The sequence below is a fragment of the Ipomoea nil genome, unplaced genomic scaffold, assembly GCF_001879475.1.
Source record: "Ipomoea nil cultivar Tokyo-kokei standard unplaced genomic scaffold, Asagao_1.1 scaffold1286, whole genome shotgun sequence".
In the NCBI taxonomy this organism is placed as follows: domain Eukaryota; kingdom Viridiplantae; phylum Streptophyta; class Magnoliopsida; order Solanales; family Convolvulaceae; genus Ipomoea; species Ipomoea nil.
The window spans coordinates 2,759,000-2,782,796 of NW_017617714.1; the positions used below are offsets into that span (position 1 = coordinate 2,759,000).

Here is a 23,797-nt window from a genome sequence, read left to right on the forward strand (position 1 = left end):
GGTCAATCTACTCGTGAAGCGATCTACGAGACCGGGAAGATCGCTTTACTCGGGGAGCGCTTTGGTGTTTATGAAACCCACTAGGAGACCCGAAGGTCTAACGATAATGAGTCCGGGAAGGTTATTTTGATCGGGAAGTGACGACGAGACCGGGAAAGTCGGTCCACACAAGAAGCGCTTTGGCGAACGAGCTAAGTCAGTCTACTCGGGAAGCACTTTGGCTACTCTGGAAATACTTTAGCGAAGTGAACGAGCTACTCTACCATCTACTCGGGAAATACTTTAGCGAAACGGATACTCTACCGATCTACTCGTGAAGCGATCTACGAGATCGGGAAGATCGCTTTACTCGGGGAGCGCTTTGGTGTTTATGAAACCCGCTAGGAGAACCGAAGGTCTAACGATAATGAGACCGGGAAAGTTATTTTGATCGGGAAGTGACGACAAGATCGGGAAAGACAGTCCACTCAAGAAGCGCTTTGGCGAATGAGCTAAGTCGGTCTACTCGGGAAGCACTTTGGCTACTCGAGGAATACTTTAGCGAAGTGAACGAGTTACTCTACCGATCTACTCGGGAAATACTTTAGCGAAACGGCTACTCTGCCGATCTACTTGGGAAATACTTTAGCGAAGCGAACGAGCTACTACCGGTGTAGCCCCCCACTCCCTTAGTTGCGAGAATCGTCAACATAAGGGAGCAGATACGATAATTTCCCAAGTTTGGCTTTGCAACTTTAATTGCGATCGGGAAATGACCCGACTGATCTCATGATGCCGATGCATCAGACCACACGCATAACGTCGTTGATCGGGAAGTGACGCGATCGGTTTCACAATGCCGGTGTACTACCAGTAGATTTGCCTAACTTGTATGACTTTTGGTACTTCGCTAGATCTAAACTTTCCAATCAAGGGACCAGACCTATAACGTGATAGAGGATTTACACGCTACCAATCGAGCGATCGGACTACTAACGTGATCAAATTACCAATCAAAAGATTGGGTTTGCCCGGGGTGGAAAGTCCGACCTTGCGGGCTCAATTGCCTACCTTGTAGGGCTTAAAGTCGAGATATGATCTCAGGCCAACTGGGCCGATGGTGGCAATACCGACCTAATCGGACTTAACTACTCAACCGGTGGTGGCAATGCCGACCTAATCGGACTTACCACACGACTGGAACTGGCGGACCTTTGTCCTATTTGGTACAATACCGGAATTGAAGGAACCTCGTCCTCTTCGGTCTTAGACCAGAACTATAGGAACCTCGTCCTCTTCGGTATGGAACCGAAACTATAGGAACCTCGTCCTGCCTCTTCGGTATGGAACCGGAACTATAGGAACCTCGTCCTGCCTCTTCGGTATGGAACCGAAACTATAGGAACCTCGTTCTGCATCTTCGGTATGGAACCCGAACTATAGGAACCTCGTCCTGCCTCTTCGGCATGGAGTCGGAACTATAGGAACCTTGTCCTGCCTCTTCGGTATGGAACCGGAATTATAGGAATTGAACCTCGTCTGATTGGTCCGAATACTAAAATTACCTACTTAGTAGGGCTTGATGCCGGGACTTTTCCCGAACTTAACAATGCCGCCGGTGGTGGCGCGACCGACCTAACCGGGCTTAGGGTGCCAGTGATGGAAATACCAATCTAACCGGACTTATTACAATTAATTCTCACAATTACAAGGAATTCAACCTATACAATTTGTATAATTTAAAACTCTACCGCCCATTTTAATTTACGGCTGTGAGTAATACAATTTTGTAATTCAAAAATTATATTTACAATCTCCTTGACTTGAGGCTACTCTGCTGTATAACCGACCGCATGCATGACCACGAGTAGCGTACCCTGCGCACGAACCTAAAAATTTCAAATCAAAACTTGATTCGCTATGGAGCTTAGTGATCCCCGGGTATGGAATTACTCGCAGTCACCGGCCTGATACGCTCGGACCCAAGAATCTTATATTCCAACTCGAGGCGACATGTATTCTAGTTGATGTTGAAATGCTCAATATACCACTATGTGTTCTGAAACATCCATTACGCAGAACAAGCTGATCTGATGCTTCGCATTCTTCAGGGGCGGCTTCACTGCTCAAGACTTTCCCACCAAATTACTTCCACCCAATCGGAGAGGGTCGGGTCGGGTTGACGAAGAAGGCGCAATCCATTTGGGTCGCCTTGATCGGGAGCAATAGCTTCTGGTTGATATTTTGATGATCAATGAGGCGCAGAGTCAGAAAATTGAGTGGCGAGCATATGGGGTTGGGTTACGCTGTTGTTGAGGGGGAGCTTCAACAATGATTGATTGGGAGATCAATTGGTCAATTCTTCACAGAAACTTTGTGTTTAGTCGAGCTAAGTTTTAACTATGATTTTGCTTTGAATAACTTTGTGTTCATTTGCGACCGCGACTATTATTAAATGAGGAATTAGGTAGTCTTTTCCTGTAGGGATGGTTACCCCCAACCGAGTTACCAAATCTGTTTAGTTTCAAACCAAGTACCATTTTCAATCAATCATTTTTTTTTTTTTTAAATAGAATTCAAAAGTCTACTAAAATTACACCGATGTTTGAATACAGACTAAATTACATCTACAATAATCAGCCCAACAACGTGAGGTTTGGAATTCAATCAATCAATCGATGAATCTAATCGCCACACTATAACCAATCATCTCTAATCCTATTGCTGCTGAACCCTAAAGTTCAATAATAGTTCCACACTAATAATAATAATAATAATAATAATAAATTAATAAAATTAAAAATATAATAACTTGCTCCTGCACTTCCTTGCTCACCACGCCACGAGTGACAGAATGAAGGACTAAATGAATCACATAACTTACAGTTGTTTAAGCCTCTTTCTAAACATCATATTTCTTTGGCTGGTGCTAAAGGGCCGCGCTTCTGGAGGAAGCGAAAAAATGAACTCTTTTCGCCTTTCCATCGCAACTTCTTGCCCCCCAAATCTGAAAACTTGGGAACAATATCCTTGCGTCTTTCAATCTGCACAAAAATTTGTAAAAATAAAGCAATTTTGCGAGAGCAGATGGAATGCTAGTAAAGGTGGATACAAATGACAAGCAAAATCTCAGAGAAAAAAAAAAACATACCTTTCTTATCTTTCCATCCCTTAAATGATACCGAATCCCAGACCAATTGATGGACTGAGAAAAATGTGAACGGAATGCAGAGATAGGGTATAAGAAATTGTCTACCACCAGCGCAATAAATACCTGTTCAGTTAGGAATTGTTTCGTCAAACATTAGGGTGAGTTAGTCATCTCAGTGAAAGCAACTCAGCTACAATGAAGCTTTATCAGATGTCTACATTACATATTCACCCGCAACCATATATACAACATATCCCTGCTTTTTAAACTTCAAACTGGTAGATTTTTCATTCACATGGGTGTTTGAGTGCAGTTGTACATATATGAATATATGTGTGCATAATTTGATAAATCTGGCAGATTTTTCGGATTATAATGACATTCCAAGAGATGGAGAGGGCAGGGAGGGACTGTGATTTATGTTTTATAGGAAAACTTCAAACTAACTTACCAGAAACCAGTTATAAGAAGCCAATGATAGTGGAGTAGCCTCCGGAGACAGTAGATTGCATAATTGAACCTCTATTCTTGTCAAGTTCCACATGGAAAGGAGTTCAATTGTTGTGCATATGGCAAGGCAGCCAACAAGTAACAACCCTGAGGAAAGAAAAAATATAAGTGTGCATATTAAAACTTAAAGCAGCAGCAATTGGAAAATAGTAATTTTCAGTCACATCATTGGTCTTGGCCGTCTTATTTAAAAATAAATGAATATCCCCCTTGGTCAGATGTTTAACCAAATGTTCATCAAAATATTCATTGTGTGAAATAAATATTTATTGCACTACAAGATTCATGAATAATATTCGTTGATAAAAGGGGTGCACGAAGAGCACAGGGTTTCATTGGATCCCAATTGAGAACCAAAAATACATAATTTTTAAATTTTAGATGTTTGCAATTTCTCTGCATTATTATTTCATCAACAAGGCAGACTACAAAGTGATAGTGCTATAAGGAGTTCAAATCAAGTCATACTCGATGAATCCTGCAAAGTAACCTTGTTCATTAGTTAATCATTCAGGTTTCAAGTGTACATTAAACTTCTTAACGAAAGAAAAATTATACTCACCCCTGCCTGAGATGACAATTTCCTCGGGAGAATAGCCTTTCAAATATTGTCTTACTGCTGCAGCAACATGAATTCCAGCCATGACAAATGGAGCTACAAATCCCCATGACAGATAGCAGTGGGTAGAAAATAATGCACGGTTCATAATCCAGTTAACATTTGTTGCGTATGACTCCAAAACAAATGTCTGCTTTCTTAAATAATTCCAGTATCTACAGATGCCAAAAGAAGAAATATAGATATGGAAGCCCATTGAGGAGGAGAGAATAACATGTCTATAAATATATAAATTTTCAGCAATACAAACCTTGGGAAGGTAAGATCAGTTGCTAGAGGATGAGGAAATACAGCGACAGGGGGCGATGTGATTAGCCTTTTATGTGCCCCTAGAGGAAAATATCACAGATAAATGAACACAACTTAAACACCTACAGCATGACAAAAGAGAATCTGAAAAAGAAATACTAGTAATCATGCATCCAGCTTTAAAAGTTACCCTCACTTATAGCTATTTCTAATAATGTAAATGGTCTGCTAAATTTAATCAGCACCAAGATAAATGCTTTCTGTGAATAGTTTGAAGCTGGTAACTTCAGAAATCAAAAAGGTGATAAGATTTTCACCTAAAGAGAGCCAAAAGAATCAGTTAAATGATTAAAACTTCAATGAGGATGTGTATAACATCTTCAATCATATCACCACTCACAACATCTTGTGCATTACGATTCCCTACTCTATTTTCATCCAAATCCATAACATCTTCAATAATATCATGCATTTAAATGGACCAAAGTCCATTAACTAGAGAAAAACAGGATATTCCCCCAGATTCCCCCTACCCTTGCTGCAATTATATGTATTTAATAAGGGGGGGCAACTGGCAGCACATCATACCAGCTATAGCTGCAAGTGTCATATCATCTGAGTAGCCCCCATCTTGAAGTTGTGAAACAACACCATGGCGGTCTTCTCTAAAATCATCTGCATGCATCTGGATGGAGAAGAAAACAATTATTTACAATATTGAAAAGCAAAAAATTTGCTGTGTTAATTGAAACCAATAGTAATTGATTACCATCATGCATCCCCCCCACAAGAAGAATGTTTTTCCACCAGTAGCAAATCCCATTGAACATGGCTGTAAATAGATAACAGTCAGACAATTCACTAAATGAAAATAAATCTAATTGAGTTATATAAACTGAGTACTTAACTACACTTAAGAGGACCTATATGAGCCAAGAAATACAACAAAGGTACAGGATCCACAAGTGCTACCTTAGAGAGAGTTCAAGATCTTGTTTAATGGGAAAAAAAAAAAAAAAAAAAAAAAAAAAAAGTTTTGCCAAACTTCCTTTATATTTTTGATATTACTAATGACAAAAAGGAAGGAGAAAGAAAAAATAATAATAAAAAAGTCTCCATAAACATAGAAGGGAAACTATTACATTCACAAAGTAATCAATCAAATCTAAATGCAATTAGACAGATGATCTCAAAATCTCCTAACTTCAATAAATCCCTAGCAAAATAAATAATTAGAATTTGTGAACCTGTAACAAGATGGATCTGAGGATAAAAATAAAATAATAAATGCAAAACTCCACTATCAACTTAAACTTTTAGCCAAGGTGGAACACATGCTTCGTAGATAATTAGAAAAATGAGCATGGTGGTTGACTGGTCATGAGTGGTGGTGGCTGAGAATTCATGAGCACATAGCAAGATGCATAATTAGAAAAATTAGTGCTGGTCACCAGTGGGCAGCAGCTTAGAGCTAACCAATAACAAGGCTAAGAAATAGCATATTAAACTATGTATCCAATTTAGATGGGGTATGAATTTTACAATAGTGAGGGGTATATACTAAACTGGGAAGACATGATAGGGTATACTAGAAGACCTAAATATTTAGGATTCCTTGAGAACAAGTAAAAAGACAAACAAAATATCACTTGGACTCTCAAGCTCAATTTCAAGCAACCTTGTGAATTGTGATATTCATAAATGCAGTACAAACTGACACCAACCATGTGATATTCATAAATGCAGTAGCTTCCCAGACTTCCAGAAGGCAAATCAAGAGGGTATCCTGTCTGAATGAAGATCTGCACAGTATTGTGAAAGAATACTAAATCCTATGAAAAACAAATTGAGGCAAACAAAATTAATGAAGCAATAGAACCAAGGTTTTCAGTTCAAATAATCTCACCTCAGGATTCTTTTCCATCTCAGCAGTGAGTGCTCCAATAGAACCAGGATGCAACCTTACATCATCATCAAGGAACAATACATACTTGGTGTCTTTATGCATTGTCTGCACTCCCACCTGCCAAATGTCCCATCACCAAGTTGTAAACAGTCATCATTTTCCATTCTTTTTCTTCTAGCCTCCATCATCAAGATGGTGGGGGAAAAAAAAGGCACACAACTGTTTCGGTTGGGTTGTTATGCTTGGCGGCCTCTATCAAGATAGATGGAGAAACAACAGAAGTGGGTGTAAATATAAATACTAGTTAAATACCAACTGATTGTGAATCTTCTGACTACAAGTTGTTGACAGACCCGCAACCACAATCTTCGCATCAACTTCATCCTGCATACAGTGTAAGCAAAAGTCCGAAAATTACTTTACATGAATTAATTAAGATCTCAAATGCAACTTGAGCATCAACACATGGATACTGACGTACTGCCAATGGTAAGGATGATGGCAGACATAATCACAGTAAGTTGGTGTCTTGTAAAGAAACTTTACCTGTGAAGTTATAACTATATAGTTGTTTCCTCTACATGGTTTATTATTCCATTGAAGACCAAATGACCAAATATCAGATAACATAAAACAAAACTCATTTCAACCCAACATTGTAAGCTTCTCAACACATGAAATAAAGTAATTCCTCCTGTTCTTCTGTGTTCCTCTATTTGAGCATAGCCCATTCCTAATTAATAGAATATGATCATTTTAGAAAGGAGTCCATTTAATGTTAAAAACAATGGAACTGGCAAAAAAATGTTCAGAAGGGCAGTAAATAAGAAAGAAGAAAAGAAAAAAATTGAGAGAGAACACTAAGGGTGGGAGCAAAGGTAAAAAGAAGAGTGAATACATTTGAATAAAAACTGGATTGTTTTGATAAAATATAATCTTGTATAACACTTTATACATATATAGGCCTATAGGGAATGTGAAAAGTAAAATTAGCATCTAACATTAACTCTGTAATTTTGTCATTTTGAACCTCAATAATTTTCCTTCTGAAATCTAAACTTGTAGTATCATGTGACATGCAGAAAAAAGTATGAATGCAACAGACTGATATCATTCAGTGGCAAAGACAAAAGAGTTCAATACACACCTGATAATCGTCCAGTAATTGCTTTACAGCACTATAAGCTGGGTCTTTTTCACTTTCTACAACAAAAAGAAACTCCAATGGACCACCATAAAGAGATGTGATCTGAGTCATTTACAAAAGGAGGGCAATGAGTGCTAACTGACCACCAGCTCATTCTTAATTTAAAGGTACAAAATAGCACAAGGAAATCATGGAATTCATGTTATGTAATGAATTATACTCAAGTCCAGAAGTGCAAGAAAGACTATGGGGTGAAATATGATTGAAACCAAATTTTCTCCAGTGGACAATCCTGTTTTCTGAATTATCAAAGGGCATAACAAAGCATAAATAAATAATGGCCTACTAGTTTTGTTCAGTTCACAACTCAAGACTACCACCTAATGCACAATTCCATATTTACCTGACTTCTCCAGTTGTGTAGGTTATGTTCTCCAAAACCTTTTAAAGGCATAACAATAGTCACTCTTGGCAAGTTGACCTGATTAGAATGCTCAAGCTCATTAATATCCTCACAGAGAAACGCAAAGCAATTGCCAGATTTTATCCTATGCTTCATCCTTTTAATCTCTCTATTCCTGTGATGGGAAAGAAAATGTTGTTTAAATTCACAAGCTTAATGTGCCTCTATCATCATAGTCAGAAAAGAAGCTAGATGATGCAAAGTTGCAATGCAGACAAATGAGACAATATCATGCCATCAGTTTCATACCTTACATAAGCAGCACAAGCCCATCCAAGGGCAAGGACTAAGCAAATTACATATCCCTGCAGCACAAAATTGTACTCGTGTTAAAATGCAACATGCATCACAAGATGATAAAGAAACGGGACTTCATAATCTAGAAAGTGCAACAAGCAACTCTTTTTGTTTCTTTATTTAACCTTTGATCTTTCGGTATGAAGGCAAGATCATCAACTCTCAAGAGACAAGACACTAGAACCAATGAACTAGAGGAGCCAACAACTAGCAAATGCAAGTCTATGCCTGACTGTGTGGCCACACATTATAAAATGATGGAATTAAAGAAAAATGTAATGTGTGCATACACACATGCATTGATGCATATGGATATATATATATATATATATATATGCACCTGTGCTTCTTACAAATCTGGTAGACACTATTTTTAAGTTAAATGAGTTTTACAATAGTTCCCATTAAAATATTATTTGTGGTGTGAAGAATCATAATTTTAATGCAATTCCCCTTGTGAGCCATCGATCTTCCCCCAGATCAACAGCTAAGATCAATTCGCAATTTTTACCTAGGAAGTGGTTCTCACAAGATCCTATCCCTATATATATAAACTGTAGCAGTATATTATCTAAGCGTTTTAAATTATTTGATACAGAGTGCATCTTTGTCTATTATTGCAAGACAAAAGTTTTGTGTATCATGCTGTTTAGTTACAGAGTAAAGACCACTGCGTCTGTAGGCCAATACATTACAGACTATACAGACAGTGTTCTCTGCATTAAATTGAATTCAACACAGCAAATTCCCATCACTGAGCTAAGAAAACAAATGAAAAATGAGACCAGACAACATTTGTTTTATTACTCTCACTTTACTTGTAATTCTGTAAAATTACAGTTCTTTAAACTTCAAGAAACTTAAATTTGTGTACCACTACTGTCAATATACTGCAGCTGGATTGATGCAGAAGTCAATCAAGCACAGAATAATGGTGGATTGTTTTATTGGTTAAAATGTTCCACAATAATTTGATAAGAGCAGAAAAGAGGCTTTTTCAGGTTGGAAACATCAAGGCGCATCCTTCCAGGGATAAAATGTACCCTCAATAACTTAAACTTTTAGATGAGATAGAACACACACTTCAACATAGTATCAAAGTAAACAAAAGGTCAGGTTTTAATCCCAGGCACTACCTATCATCAAAATATTTAGCTTAAACTTTTTGCTGAGGTGAAAAACATACTTCAATAAGAATAGGGAAAGAAAAGCAACTTGAATAGGATAGCTTTGTGCATGAGAATTTGCCCTATTGCCAAAAGTTACAAGGTTTAAAGGCATAGCATATGCCTAATTCACATATTAAAGTATTAAACTAACTAATCTAAGAAACTAAAGCAAGGAAAAGGAATTACAAGTAAACTATAAAACAAACTAGTCTAGGAAAGTACAAAATAGAGTAGGAAATAACCAAAACTATCCCTAATCATTGTAGTAAAATTGGTATATATATAATATATAATTCAATAATCTTGATCTTTGCCAACTTGCTAAAATCTCAATGAACTAGTAAAAGCGTAAGGGTCCAATCCCCTATATCAGACTCCATGAAGGAATGATCATCATTGTCGGTATACTGAAATCCTCCACACCACAAGAGGAGATATTAGAATACAAAGATAAAACTATGATAAGTTATTCTCAGTAGCTACATATATTGCTTAACCCCAATAAAATCTAATTTCTCAAGAATGTGCAAATCAACATCAAAATCATATTTTGGCTTCTATTCACTTATTAGATTGAGCATCTCCAAATCATTTTTCTTGACATCACTTGAAGCACCTCTAAAATCAAGCATGGGCACAATTGTTTTGCTATTTTCTAAAGGTTTTGGTAAATCCATACATTTCTATGACTGATCCAAGACATCAATATGATCGTCAATAAGATCAACAATAGGTTTAACCACCACATTTGAGCATTGAACCTCTTCACTTGAATATGTGCAATCAACATCCTGTTAACCAGCAACAATTCAATCACCATTCACATAATCACATGATTAAATTCCTTTGGCATTTCTATTATATCTTTACGCCCATTATGAACATCTTATTTGGTATTATTAATTCTAGCAAACCAATTTTCACACCATCAATAACATAATATGTTGAATCCACAAAGTGCGCACTGTTGCCATCAATTTTAAGGGCTTGGTTGCATTTGTTGTAGCCAAGAATGCATCGTTATTTTCATTTTCGGGGACAAGGATACTTGTTCATTTTTATAGGCATCAAAGTAATTCTCTTCCTGTCTTGAACAAAATGATAACCATTGTCACATCCATTGTATGTTGCACTATGACCAAACTGCCATGGTCACCCAAATCAGAGGTGGTAAGCATCAATGTCTAATATTGCACATAAGTGGTACTTGACATCTTTCTGCTATTGCAATTTCGTCCCCATCTAATTTTGAAAAGATTCGGATGTTTCTTCATACAAAATCCCAATAAACTTATGAGATTGTGAAATAATGTTCTCAAAACACCCTCCATTGGTTGTAAGATCACAAACACGTTTTGATATATTATACCTTCTCTGGAACAAGTTGTTCGGAGCAAGATATCTATTTGAGCATCAGAAACATCTTCTGAACAAAAAGATTGCATAATGAAATTCTCCTTTGAATGGTTCTTCAGTTCTTGTAAGATGGGTTCATCGTTGGCATTTCCGTCAAATCTCCTTAGTCCAATAATTTGGATGTCTATGACTCTGTTAGGAATCACTACTGTAGTTTTGAGCAACAACTAATCCAAGAAAAACCTACCTCTGATGCCACTTGATGCTTACACTACCTCTGATGCCACTTGATGCATACACTACCTCTGATGGAACTTGATGCAAGCAAAAATATAAAAGGTGTGATCATTCAGTGGCAACAAATTTAGTAAAGGTGCTAAGCCTGATTCTTGCAGTAAGCCAGTAACAAGCAAAGAATAGAGAAAGAAAGAAATTTGCTTGTATAGAATAGTTATGTACTTAAAGGCATATCATCTTCCTAATTCAAGTATAAAACTAACAAATCTAAGAAACTAAAGTTACAAAAAGGAATTATAAATAAACAAAGTATTAGGATACTAATTATCAAATCTAACCAAAACTATCCCTAATCATTGTAGTAAGACAGTATAAAACTATAAATTACTTTTATAATCTTGAATTATTCCAATGTGCTAAATCATAATGCTTCTGCATCATCATCTAAAGTTAAAAAGCAACAGTCTCCCATTCCAAAGCCAAATCCGTCAATCTTTTCACTATTGAACACAAGATTCAATTACCTTAAGTCTTTACCTATAATATTCAAAAAAGGCTTTTCATCCACTAAGGACTTTTTGTAGTTTAATGGCATGTCAAACTCCATACAAGAGGTCTTAGGTTCAATCCCCCTCAATTGTAACAAGAAACAAAAACAAAAACAAAGAAGCTTCATCATGTTGTATACTCTATATAACTCATAAGCTAAATCTCTTCTTTAGAAAATTTCAAGGACTACCTGTGTATTGTGACTATTACCTAACACCTCATGTATCAAGTGAAAAATAGAAATTTTCACTTCCTTGACCTAACCAAAACACCTTTTCCATTTGAACATGTTTTCTAAAGATTCTCTTGGTATGCAGAATCAGGTCTAACAAATTGCAATCCCAATTTTTTATTCCTTTTCTGCATTCCATACCCTTTTCATCTCCACTACATAGATCCCCCTTAATGGAAGGAGCCAATATATTTTCTTCAAGACCACATTAACTAACACTAGATTAACTTGATTAAAATATCTATTGAAATAAATAAATAACCCACTAAATATTGAACTCACAGCCCTCTAACCTCTCGAGCTTATGCCCAGCCCCCAAGGAAAACAAAGAAACTTCCATTACATCATAATTCATGTTTATACCCACTGCACTTCCACATGATATTTCACATGCTTAAAACAAAAAAAACTTTTATCAGAATAAATTTTCGTTACCGAGTGAAACAATAGTAAACTACAGAAATTTTAATCTTATCCACTTCTCTGCATTACCCCCGGAACCAAACGCACGCCAAGTCCAGGGATCCAAACTGTAACCCCCCGCCCCCCTCTCTCTCTCTCTCTCTTATCCATCCAAACGAGTCAGTTTTACAAAGAAAACAGAGTTTACCTGGATCTGAACAAAAATCGCGAGCGGAGTACAACACGCTCTGCTTGCAGAGAAGATAAACTTGTCGAACCAATTTAACGCCGGCATTCTCCCAACAATGTTCAAATACGGCTATATAAATATATTTATCTATATATCTAAATATGGATAGAATCTATAAACACATATATACACATATAACATATATAAGTGACAATATGAATATACGTAAATCTCTGTGTCGAAGAAAACGAGGTAGAGCACAACAATGCCCTAGATTTCAGTATAGCTATATGCACGACGCTTCTAACAGATGGCCATGGATGAGGACTGAGGAGAGAGAGAAAATAAAGAAGATGCAGAAACGTGAGAGACCGCGTAATAATTTTAAGTACTGATTTTTTTATTTTAGTACCTTAATTGTATGATTATTCTATTTTTTAGTACTAAACTATTAGACTTGTTAAATAGCATTCCCAATTAACATTAGTTATATTTTTTTTGAAAAAAAAAATCAAATAGGCCTTAAAAAATTAATTAGACACCTAAACTTTTAAAATTAGTAATTAAATTCATCAACATTTACTTTCAAAAAAAAAAAAAAAAATTCATCAACATTTTATTTTGATGCACTAAAGCCTAAAAATCAATTGGTGGCCTGTGATAACAAGTCACTAAGATTTCGACAACCCTCCAATAAAATTTCGGCACCATTTTCGATAAAAATTATCAGCGATCGGTTGCCAATCTCCATTTAAGAGGGCAACTAATGGGTCACCTTCTCGGGCGATAAGGCGAGCTGAGAAAGTGATCCACTAGCCACCTTCTCCCAATGGTCGCCTTCTTCAATGGCGACCGATGACCGATGGTCGCTTTTTTATCGAAAATGGTTTTAGAATTTCGACAGAGGGTTGTCAGAATCATAATGGCCTACTACTGCAGGTCACCAACTGATTTTTAGGCTTCATTGCACCAAAGTAAAATGTTGATGAGTTTAATTAATACTGTCAAAGCGGGTCGTGCCGCCCCACCGCGGGCCTAATGTTTGGCGGGCTTTTGTAGGCCGACTCGCGGGCTAGAGATCAAGTAACCCCATCCCGCCTTGCGTGGGTTGGTGTCTGGCGGCCCCGCAGCCTTTTTTTTGTTTTTTTTTTTAGAAATCCACCCACCCACCCCCCCCCCCCCCAAAAAAAAAAAAAAAAACAAACAAACAAACACCACAAGCGAATAAGTACATATTAGGAAATAGTGTCAAATATGTCACTGAACTTTTACACATTGCGCAATTGAACCATTAAAAACTTAAAAATTGTGCAAATAGCATTTTTTTAGATGCTCATTTCAAATTTTTCCCCTTAAATATGATGTCATAATGTCAAATTATATATAAAAATTTATTTAAATTATTATTTTTAAAAATTAAAAAAAAAATTGTTCAAAAAATTTCAGACATCTACTATGGATAAAGGGCCCAACCTTTGTCCTGGACGAGGATGGACGTCTACTGTTGATTCTCTCTCCATGTACCTCCACCTTCGTAGGAAAACAAAACTTAAACCCAATAATTTCACGTACACGTTCATTATTCCGGGTGTTTCTTCATCTGGGTATGAGAAGGTGGGGGTATTGCTCCATAGGCATGCAATCGTTTCTGGGTATGGCTCATATTTGTTTGTTGGGTCTGCTTTGGTGGATATGTATATGAATTTCGAGAGAATTGGTCATGCGTGTTAGGTATTTAATGGAATTACTGGTCCGGATACTGTGGTTTGGAACACCATGATCTCTAGGCTGGCGAAGAATTGTTGTTTTGATGACGCAGTTTGGGTTTTCTACAATATGGTTGTGAGTGGGACTCCATTTGATTTTACAATGTTTGTATGTAGTTCTTACAACTGAGGCTCCCCTTTGTTTGATTTGGACGAAGGGGGGCAGTCATGCCCCCCCCTCCCCCCCCCCCCCCCCCCCCCCCCCCCGCCCCCCTTCATCCACAATAGACGAAGGTGGAGGCAACCATCTTTATTTGAAATTGCTTTTAAAAAATTAAAAAATTTTAAAAGTAATAATTAAAATAATTTTTATATATAATTTGACATTATGACATCATATTTAAGGGAAACTTGAAAGTAACTTGTAAAAAATGTTATTTGCACAATTTTTGAGTTTTTAATGGTACAATTGCACACTTTTTTTGTTTGATGGTTCAATTGCACAATGTGTAAAAGTTCAGTAGCCTATTTGACAATTTTTCCTACATATTGTTATGTACATACTAACATACATATATTATGCATATTATATATACTAGCTAGTTACCACACGCGCATTGCGCGAATAGTCCAATGCACAATGTGTATTTTTAAATTAGTGTTTCAGAATTAATCAAAGTATCATTCAGTATCCTGCGTATATCAATGCAAGATTATCAAAATTTTCATAAAAGTAAACATTTCAAGGATGCATAACTATGACATGTGGCATCATTTTTTATAAAATTAACTGGTGCAATATCAGTTTTAGAGGAAAACATACACCATCACTGGATAGTGCTCAAGCATAATTTTTGCAATACAAAACTCTATTAATTGGCGCGATCCATGCTTCCTCTTGTTGTCACTTCCGCCAAAAATAAATTATTGATTTAATCTAGTCCCATGTGTACTTCACTGCAGTTTTAGTGCATTGACACAGTGCACCTTAAAAAACATAACAAAATCCTCCTTCATCAAAAAGACAATAATAGACATAATTTCTCATCTGTGTTGAATATATACTGTAAATTAAGTGTACTATTTCATCAATGCTCAATGCGTTGATGTAAGTCCAATTGTGCATATTTGTAGTATTGATTTAATTATATTTGTTAGGCTTGGGTCCATAATTTTGGTATTTAATTGCATAATCCCTTACTTTTATTATATAATTATGGTTCACACTTGTTTTGAATATTTTACGGTGTTTGTTAATGTTTTTGAACCATTGTAGGTCAAAGTTATGAAGAAAGGAAGTTCTATAATAAATTTGGGATCAAAAGTAAACCGAAAAACGCATACATAGCGAGTTCAACGCGTCGAGCCAGAATTTCCAGAAAATGTTCCGGACGAGACAGCAAGCTGTCATCCGTTCACTCTCGCATCCGTTTAGCTCGACGCGTCCAGCACAAGTTAATCATGCAAAGGCGCTGGCTTCAAACTTCAAATTAATTTCAAACTTCAATTCCTATTCAAAGAATGAAGCAGCAGTATATTCCAACTTCAAATAAAATGGGCGGCAATTTATAATTAAATAAAATAATTCCAGTTTCGGTCCAGATACAATTTCAGTCTAATTTTGCACAGAATTTTTATTTCAATCAAGATTAGTTATGGGCCTCCGGCTATAAAATCTCACATTCCTCAACCCTAATATTCATTCAGAGATCTTTGGAGACAATACAGGGAGAAATCAAGAGCAAAAAATTATCTTGGGAAGCAAGAAGAAGACTAGGGAGATTCGAGAGAATCGTCTGGTTCATTCTTGTACTATTTTGATGATTTGTAATTATTTATTTATATTTGCTATGTATAATTTAGCCACGCTTGGCTAAATTCTTTAGAGATTCTTGGGTAAAAGTGTTTATGAACCTATGTGCCTGAGTAGTTTCTTTAATATATTATTATTTGGGTTTAATTCTTGTGTTGCAATTGTGTTTATCATTCTTGTTGCTAGTAGTTTAGAGCCCGAATTACTTGCTTCATAGCCATATTCATGTCTGAACGAGAGTTAGACATAAATTAGGGCACACACAATTGCACCCAATTGTTGCACCTTGAGAAAGGATAATTTATTAGGGAGATTTAATCTTGATTATTGCCAGTTCAAGAGATGGTAGCAGTTAGGAATTCATGATGCTTGTTCTTGTGTTTATTGGGTGATTATTGCACGAGAGTGGATATTCACCAGTGTTAGTGACTACGAGAGTAGCTCTATACCACTTTGCATCCTCACACTCGTATGAACCCAAATTTAATGTTATATTAGGTTAGGCACTAGGGGAATAAACACTTGAATCCCAGGAATCTCAGTCTCTCTCCATTATTTTCAAAACCTTGAATCTCTGCTTTATTTTATTTATTTTATGCAATCAATCATCCAATCAATCGCTAGGATTAGCTTCATAGAATAATTTAGTAGCTAGTGTTTAATATAACCACTTCCCTGTAGATCGATAACTCGTACCCCGAGTATTATTTGTTTGCAAATATACTACGCATCATGCGTGATTCTAATTAATTGACCAAAGTTCATGTTAAATTTTATATTATATTTTTTTAATACAATCTAACATATTCATAATATATGTTTAACAATTATGTCAATTTTGATTGGGATATGGTTCGAACATAAAACCTTCCTTATGAAAATCAATGAGTAAGTTAAGAATAATAAATAGTTAACGAAATATTCCATTACTAAAGTTTATACTGATGGAATGCAGGGGTATTTAGAAAAAGTAAATGATATAATCGAGGGTAAATTAGGGAAAATAAAAAAATACTAAAATCAAAATAATGTGAACCATTCATTTCATCAACAAACAATTATACCAACATTTTTTTTTTGAATGTTACTGGCCCTATTACATTGTAGTATCTGTTCATACTTTCAACCTACTGAAACACAAAAAACCAATAACGCCTCCTCTGAGGCTTGAACTTGTAACCTTCCAAATAGAAGTCCAACTCGGGTACCATTATACCAACATTTTTTAATTCTCATTAGGGTCTTAACTTTATTGGCTCTTATTAGGTTTGTATAATGAAGTTGATGATAGTTACGAAAATGTCACCGTTTTTTTTTTTTTTTTTAAAAAAAACCTTATCAAAACCATCGAATTTTTACAGATGAAAGACTGAGATTTGTTCTTAGTTTTCTCCTGTAGGTGTGTTCTCAAGGAATCCAAAGGATATATATATATATATATATATATATATATATATATATATATATATATATATATATATATATATATCCTTTGGATTCCTTGAGAACACACCTACAGGAGAAAACTAAGAACAAATCGCAGTCTTTCATCTGTATAAAATTTTGTAATGGTTATGATTGATCAAAAGTTCAAATTGAAAATTACTTAAAATAAAATAAATAAAAGAGGTGAAATAGTATTATAGTAAACTAATGTTGGATGTTTAAAAGAATTCAATTAGATAAAATATCAATACTATATTTATAGGAGTTTTATTAATGGTAGGAATGTAAAACAATAACATCCAATAATAATATTATGACAATGACATGGTACTGTCACGCCAGAATATCATCGATGATAACTAATAGAGTTGTATTCAATAATGATACAATATCCAATAATAATATTATGACCAAGTGGCTTGTAGTCCACTGGTATCGAATTGCTCCCTTATGTGGGAGGTTTAGGTTTCGAGCCTCAGAGTAGGCGTAGTTTGTATGGGTATAATCAAACTCAAATACATAGAGTCTTAATACTCCAACGAATGACCTCAGGGCAGAAGAACCTGGGGACTATCAACTGTTCCCAGTGTGAGACTGTAGGTGCGTGCATTCCCCTTTACATACCCCTTTACAACGAATGACCTCAGGGCAGAAGAACCTGGGGACTATCAACCCCTTTACATACCTTAGACTGCGAATTCAAACCAAAAGTGACTGTAAGATATTGTAAAGGCCATATTGCGTGGCATCATCATATAGATTGTAAAGGCCAGACTTCTATATTGCGTCAGCATTGGAAACAGTGGATTTTGAAACAGCTATAGGAGTGACTAAAGGTTTACAATCTGTCATGCCAGCCCGCTTTAGGATGTCTGTCATATATCTTTGTTGAGAAAGCAAGATTCCATCTTTACATTTAATGGTTTCAATCCATATAAAGAAACCGGGTTCGCCTAGATCCCTAATCTTGAATGCAGATGACAGAGCATTAATAAGAGAGCTGATAAGATTTTGATCATTGCCCATGACAAGGATATCATCAACATAAACAAGAACATAAATGAAACCTGAAGCCTGTTAGTAGTAAAACAAGGATACATATGTTTTTTAAGCTTTAAAACCAGCTGCCATCAAAAAAGCGTGCAAGCGATTAAACCAGGCTCTTGGGGCCTGCTTTAATCCATATAGGGAACACTTCAATAGACAAACATGATCAGGGAACTGTTTATCAATATATCCCGGTGGTTACTACATATAAACAATCTCAGATAAAGTTTCATTCAAGAAAACATTGTGCACTGATAGTAGTTGGCTTGACAACTGGGCTGAATGTGTTAACAAAACCCTGACCAAGTACTTGATTGAATCATTTTGCTACTAACCTTGGTTTGTAGCGATCTATCGACCCATCAGCTTTCCTTTTGGTACGAAAGACCCATTTGTAACCAATAATATTCATATCAGACTGAGATGGAACAAGATACCATGTTTGATTCTAAAGAATGGTGTTGAACTCATCATCTATTGCCTTGCGCCATTCATCGTGTTTGACATCTTGTGTATAACAAGTAGGTTCAGTGGGACAAACCTAGGCTGATAGAGCCAAGAGGGGACCATCACCCTGACTCCGGGTGGCCATGGAATGGGTCCGTACCGTGGGCTGCGACGAGCGCCCTCTCGGCCGGCCACGGCGTCGCTGTCCAGTGACGGGTTCGATGTGTGCCGAAGGCTCACCCTAGGCCGGTTCTAGCTGGCCGAAATCGGTTCAGGCGACACGGGTCGAACCGTGTTGGAGGATGGAGCCGGAATAAATACAGATTCAGCCCACGGTCAAGATGCTTGAACAGGTGGTGCCTGCAAAACTGTCTTACCAAAAGGAAAAACACTTTCATCAAACCGAATGTGCCTGCATATATATATATATATATATATATATATATATATATATATATATATATATATATATATATATATATATATATATATATATATATATACCTTGTTAGTCTGAAGGTCCATGCACCTATACCCCTAAAAGACTTAGGATAGCCTAGGAAGACACATGGAGAAGACCTGTAAGACATTTTATGACGATTGTAGGGATGTAAATAAGGGTAACACAGACAACCAAAGACACGAAGAAAAGAATAGGACGGAGGGGATTTATGCAATAAGAGATGAGGACTGGATTTATCTGTCACAATGGATGGCATTTTAGTAATTAAATAAATCGTAGTCTCAAAAGCATAATCATAGAATTTTGAAGGAAGAGAGACATGACTTTAGAGAGCTAGACCTGTCTCAACAATGTGTCTATACTTTTTTTCGACACGACCATTCTGTTCATGAGTATATGCATATGACTGTCTATGGACAATGCCTAACTGAGCTAAAGTAGAATGCAGCTTTTTGTACCCATCTCCTAAATCAAACTGTATGGATTTAATTTTGCGATTGAATGAATGTTCAACCATAGCCCAAAATTTATCAAAGACAGCATATAGATCATATTTTTGTGACATAGGGAAGTACCAAGTATAACGAGAGTAGTCATCAACAAAAATAATGAAATACCCCAATAACCATTAGTAGAAAGAATGAGAGCAGGTCCCCAAATGTCTGTGTAAACTAAATCAAGAACACACGAACTAGAAGACTCAACACGCAATAAGGGAAAACGGGCAGATTTCCCTAACTAACATGCATTACATAGACCTAAAGTACAATGAATATTATTTCTAGACCCACTAACCGAACAACAAGAAAGAATTTGACTGAGAACCTGTTGATGGGGATGACCAAGACGATCATGCCAAACAGACGCTGAGGCTCTAGCCGAAAGAAACGCAGTAGGAGATGAACTTGGAATTGGAAGCTTGTAAAGCCCTCCAGATCTATTGCCCCGTAGAAGGGTTTCCTTGGTGTTGATATCCTTCACAACAACAAAAAAGACGGGTGAAACTCAAAAAACACATTATTGTCTGATGCAATTTTTTGAATGGATAATAGAGATGTAAACACACTAGAAACATGAAGGATATTAGACAATTGAAAAGATCTAGAGGGGGGATTAAAGGTAGCATGACCAATATGACTAATAGGTAATCACATACCATCGCCGACACGTAACGTGTCTTTACCATTGTACTCTTCTGAGAAGGAAAGAGCAGCTATGTCCGGAGTGGCATGATTGGTGGTACCATTATCTAGAAACCAAGTGTGAGAACCTTGAGGATCCGAAGGAGTTTATTGATATATGACATTAGCTTGAGGATCCTTGGCACACCAAAGGTGACATATGGAAGTAGTATGACCGAACATGTGACAAAGTTGGCACTTGGGTTACCAGTTGCCAATGCGTCCGCCACCACGCCCCCGACCGCCACCACCACCCCGCGGCGGACCGGTTTGGCCGCTGTTCTGGCCAGAGCCACGGCCACCGTGATTACGCCCGGAGCTGCGACCCCTCTGGCCGACCTTCTGCACCGTGAAAGCAGCCGGCGAGCCACCTCTGGAACCACCGCGCATCATGAATTCCTCTGCGCCCAAGAGATCAGCAAGCTCTTGGAGCGTAACCAGCTAGCCGCGCACATTGAGAGACGACGCGAGACCTCGAAACTCTGGCCGTAGCCCCAAAGAACGTAAAGATTCTGTTCTTCAATCGTCATAAGTCGGCCGGCGAGAGTAAGTTCTTCGACCAAAACCCTAGCTTTGCCGATGTAGTCAGTTGCATAAATGTCTCCTTGATTAAGGGTCTGCAATTGCCCAAGTATATTGAGGCCACGGGAGCGAGACGAAGACGCGAGTGCACCAACCACAGTAGTCCAGACAGCCCGGCTAGTGCGGTGACCGATGGCGAGAGGCATGACCTCATCTGAGAATGACGACATCAACATGGACAGCAAGGCTTGGTCCTGCCGGACCCAGGCACGGTGCGCTAGATTGGGCTGGGCGGCCACCGCGTCGTCGCTGTCGACGGATAGGGTGGGCGAAGGACATGGATTCATTCCATCAACAAATCCACGAAGAGCGTGACCATCAAGAAACAGAACCACCTGGGCTCTCCAAAACAGGTAGTTTTTGTAGGTCAACTTAATGCTGATGAAGTGGTGAGCAGTGGACAAAGAATTAACCACTGATGTAGCGGAAGAGAGATGAACATTAGAGACAGTCCGTTCAGAGGAATCAACAGATCCGTCAGCCATTGGAAAGAAACCCTAGCTTAGTTGATACCAGATGAGAACTGATAGAGTTGTATATTCAATAATGATCAACGATACAATGTACAAATTACAGGTATATATAAGGAAGAAGTCTTAGTGAGACTGGGATAGGGAATTATAATCAAACTCAAATACATAGAGTCCTAATTTCATCCACACTTCGTTCTTTCATAGTTGTCAATATAATTCTCACTAATATACGATCGGATGTGTATTTTCAGATGGAAATATTGTCAATGGAGATGAATACTTAGGTGGTGTGTAAGACTTTTCAACCAGAGATAGTCGTGTCTACGTTTGGCCAGATCATTAATGATTTTTAAAAAAGGTTTAAGTTCTTTCAAGGATCGCAGTTTTCAATTTGTAAAGCAATTCGCGAATCAAGTTTTCTATAGCATAGCTATGTAAATTGTTTCTGTGTCAGACTGTAAGGAATGACTTATCATTTCATCGAACTTTGTTGTAAATGTTCCTATTTATGATTAATGAATCAGCTTTTCAATAGTCATCAATATAATGGTCGTATAACTCAAGTTTATAAAAATTAATAGCCAAAATCAAATTATAATTAGTTTCATGAACTTCAAACTCAATAGTGCATTATCACTACTGTCTTGAAGATTGGTGGAGGAGATAAATCACAAAATATGCGTCAATGGACTTACAGGCCTCCAATATTGGTATATTAGCAAACACAACAAGATTAATTCACACATATTTTTTAGTTCTTAGTAACTAAAATCAAATTATGTCAATTAATAAACAAATTAAAGGTGCGCAGTTTTATGATTTTACAATTTTATTTTACTTATTTCAATTACTGTACATGTAACATTGCGACCCATAGACCACATCATATCATAATCACGACAAAAAGCTTTATATTATAGTATATTCTATTCATGTGGTCTACTTATCATATCACATTGCATATACTACCGTATATCCTGTCCAACTTTTGAAGCTTCTTATGAGTTATGCCGACATTGTAATTGGTAATTATATCGCAACAAACGTTAATAGCGTACCATAATGGATTATGTTTTTTTTTTTGGGGGGCAAGAAATGGATTATGATTTTTAGTAACTGTTATTTCATGTTTACACGTCAATCCAACATTATTTTAATGATCATGCTTTATTACATTGACCGTACCACTTGTACTAAATAGTTTATATTAAACTTTAAATGCTGCACCAAGACTTCTATAAATTATAATTGGATAAGAGCTTATTTCAATTTTAACTCTATTTTCATTTTTTATTTTCAACTTTGATTTATTTTATTTTTAGTGTTTGAATAAAATAGTCTTAAATGCAACAATGTGAGGTTAGATGAAAATTTCATAAATTGATGGCATTTTGGGTATTTAAGATTATTAAGAGTTAATTGTTTTTAAAAGTTGATGACTAAAAGTAAAATAAATTAAAGTCGATAATCAATAGTGAAAATATTATTATAACTGAAAAATCAGAAGTGAAATACACTTGATCACTCAATAAATTAATAATCTCACTAAAAAAACCGTGGTCAATTTGCTCAAATTATACCATGAATTTTATTGTGACATTACCACATTTAGTCCTTCTCTTTTAATTTTCTTTCATTATTATACGATAAACATGCAATTGTTTGCTACAATTAGTGTATCTGTTTAAATTTTTATCATTCCACTATTTAATAAAAATTATTAGCATATAATTTTATCGTTCAAAATTAAAAGAGTTTACAAAGAAATAACAAAATTTTAAATAAAAAATTAATTGCGACAAATAAATGAAAGTCAATGACGTAATGATGCAAAATTAAAAGAGTTAGACTAAATGTTACAATACTATATATAATAGGCAAACATCAACTAAAAGTGGAATTTATTACATTACAAAGATACATGAATTAAAACAATAAATATCATTTACTTATTTTCATAAATGCATATGTACCTACAATGAATTTTAGAGTTAATGCCTCAAATGGTCCTCCGAGTATTAGGTATTTACCAGCTGTGATCCTCCGAGTTTTAAATGACCTCCAATGGTCCTCTATGTTTTAAAAAATAACCACCCGTGGTCCTAATTCTTAAAAAAATTCGAGTTTAAAATGACCACGAGACGTCCTAAAAGGACCACGGGTGGTTATTTTTTAAAACACGG

The 23,797-nt window shown here is 36.5% G+C and overlaps 1 protein-coding gene across 3 annotated transcripts; it reads right to left on the bottom strand.

Moving 5' to 3' along the window:
• Positions 1–2,518: 2,518 nt before the first annotated feature.
• Positions 2,519–12,835, bottom strand: LOC109184862. 3 transcript variants are annotated; one of them, XM_019334925.1, is made up of 15 exons: positions 12,475–12,553; positions 12,158–12,257; positions 8,274–8,329; positions 7,965–8,139; positions 7,562–7,663; positions 6,727–6,798; positions 6,415–6,531; positions 6,196–6,310; positions 5,278–5,342; positions 5,097–5,193; positions 4,510–4,588; positions 4,203–4,414; positions 3,582–3,727; positions 3,131–3,253; positions 2,519–3,023 (listed from the first exon to the last, which is right to left on the bottom strand). In XM_019334925.1, the coding sequence occupies exons 4-15, from the start codon at positions 8,118–8,120 to the stop codon at positions 2,889–2,891; spliced, it is 1,419 nt and encodes a 472-aa protein (XP_019190470.1). In that variant the 5' UTR covers positions 8,121–8,139; positions 8,274–8,329; positions 12,158–12,257; positions 12,475–12,553; the 3' UTR covers positions 2,519–2,888. The 3 variants fall into 3 exon arrangements, with proteins under 3 accessions (XP_019190470.1, XP_019190469.1, XP_019190467.1); XM_019334924.1 differs by lacking the exon at positions 12,158–12,257 and having other exon boundaries at positions 5,278–5,340; positions 6,233–6,310; positions 12,475–12,835; XM_019334922.1 differs by lacking the exon at positions 12,158–12,257 and having other exon boundaries at positions 12,475–12,835.
• Between the last annotated feature and the right edge of the window lie 10,962 nt (positions 12,836–23,797).

Bases quoted from the DNA above. Each gene is read 5' to 3' on its own strand.
- LOC109184862 (XM_019334922.1), bottom strand. From the start codon at position 12,561: ATGCCGGCGTTAAATTGGTTCGACAAGTTTATCTTCTCTGCAAGCAGA. The intron at 6,532-6,726 runs GTATTTAACTAG...GACATTTGGCAG, and splicing joins AGAAGATTCACAATCAGTTG to GTGGGAGTGCAGACAATGCA. The intron at 5,343-6,195 runs ATTCACAAGGTT...TTATCTATTTAC, and splicing joins CTGCATTTATGAATATCACA to AGCCATGTTCAATGGGATTT.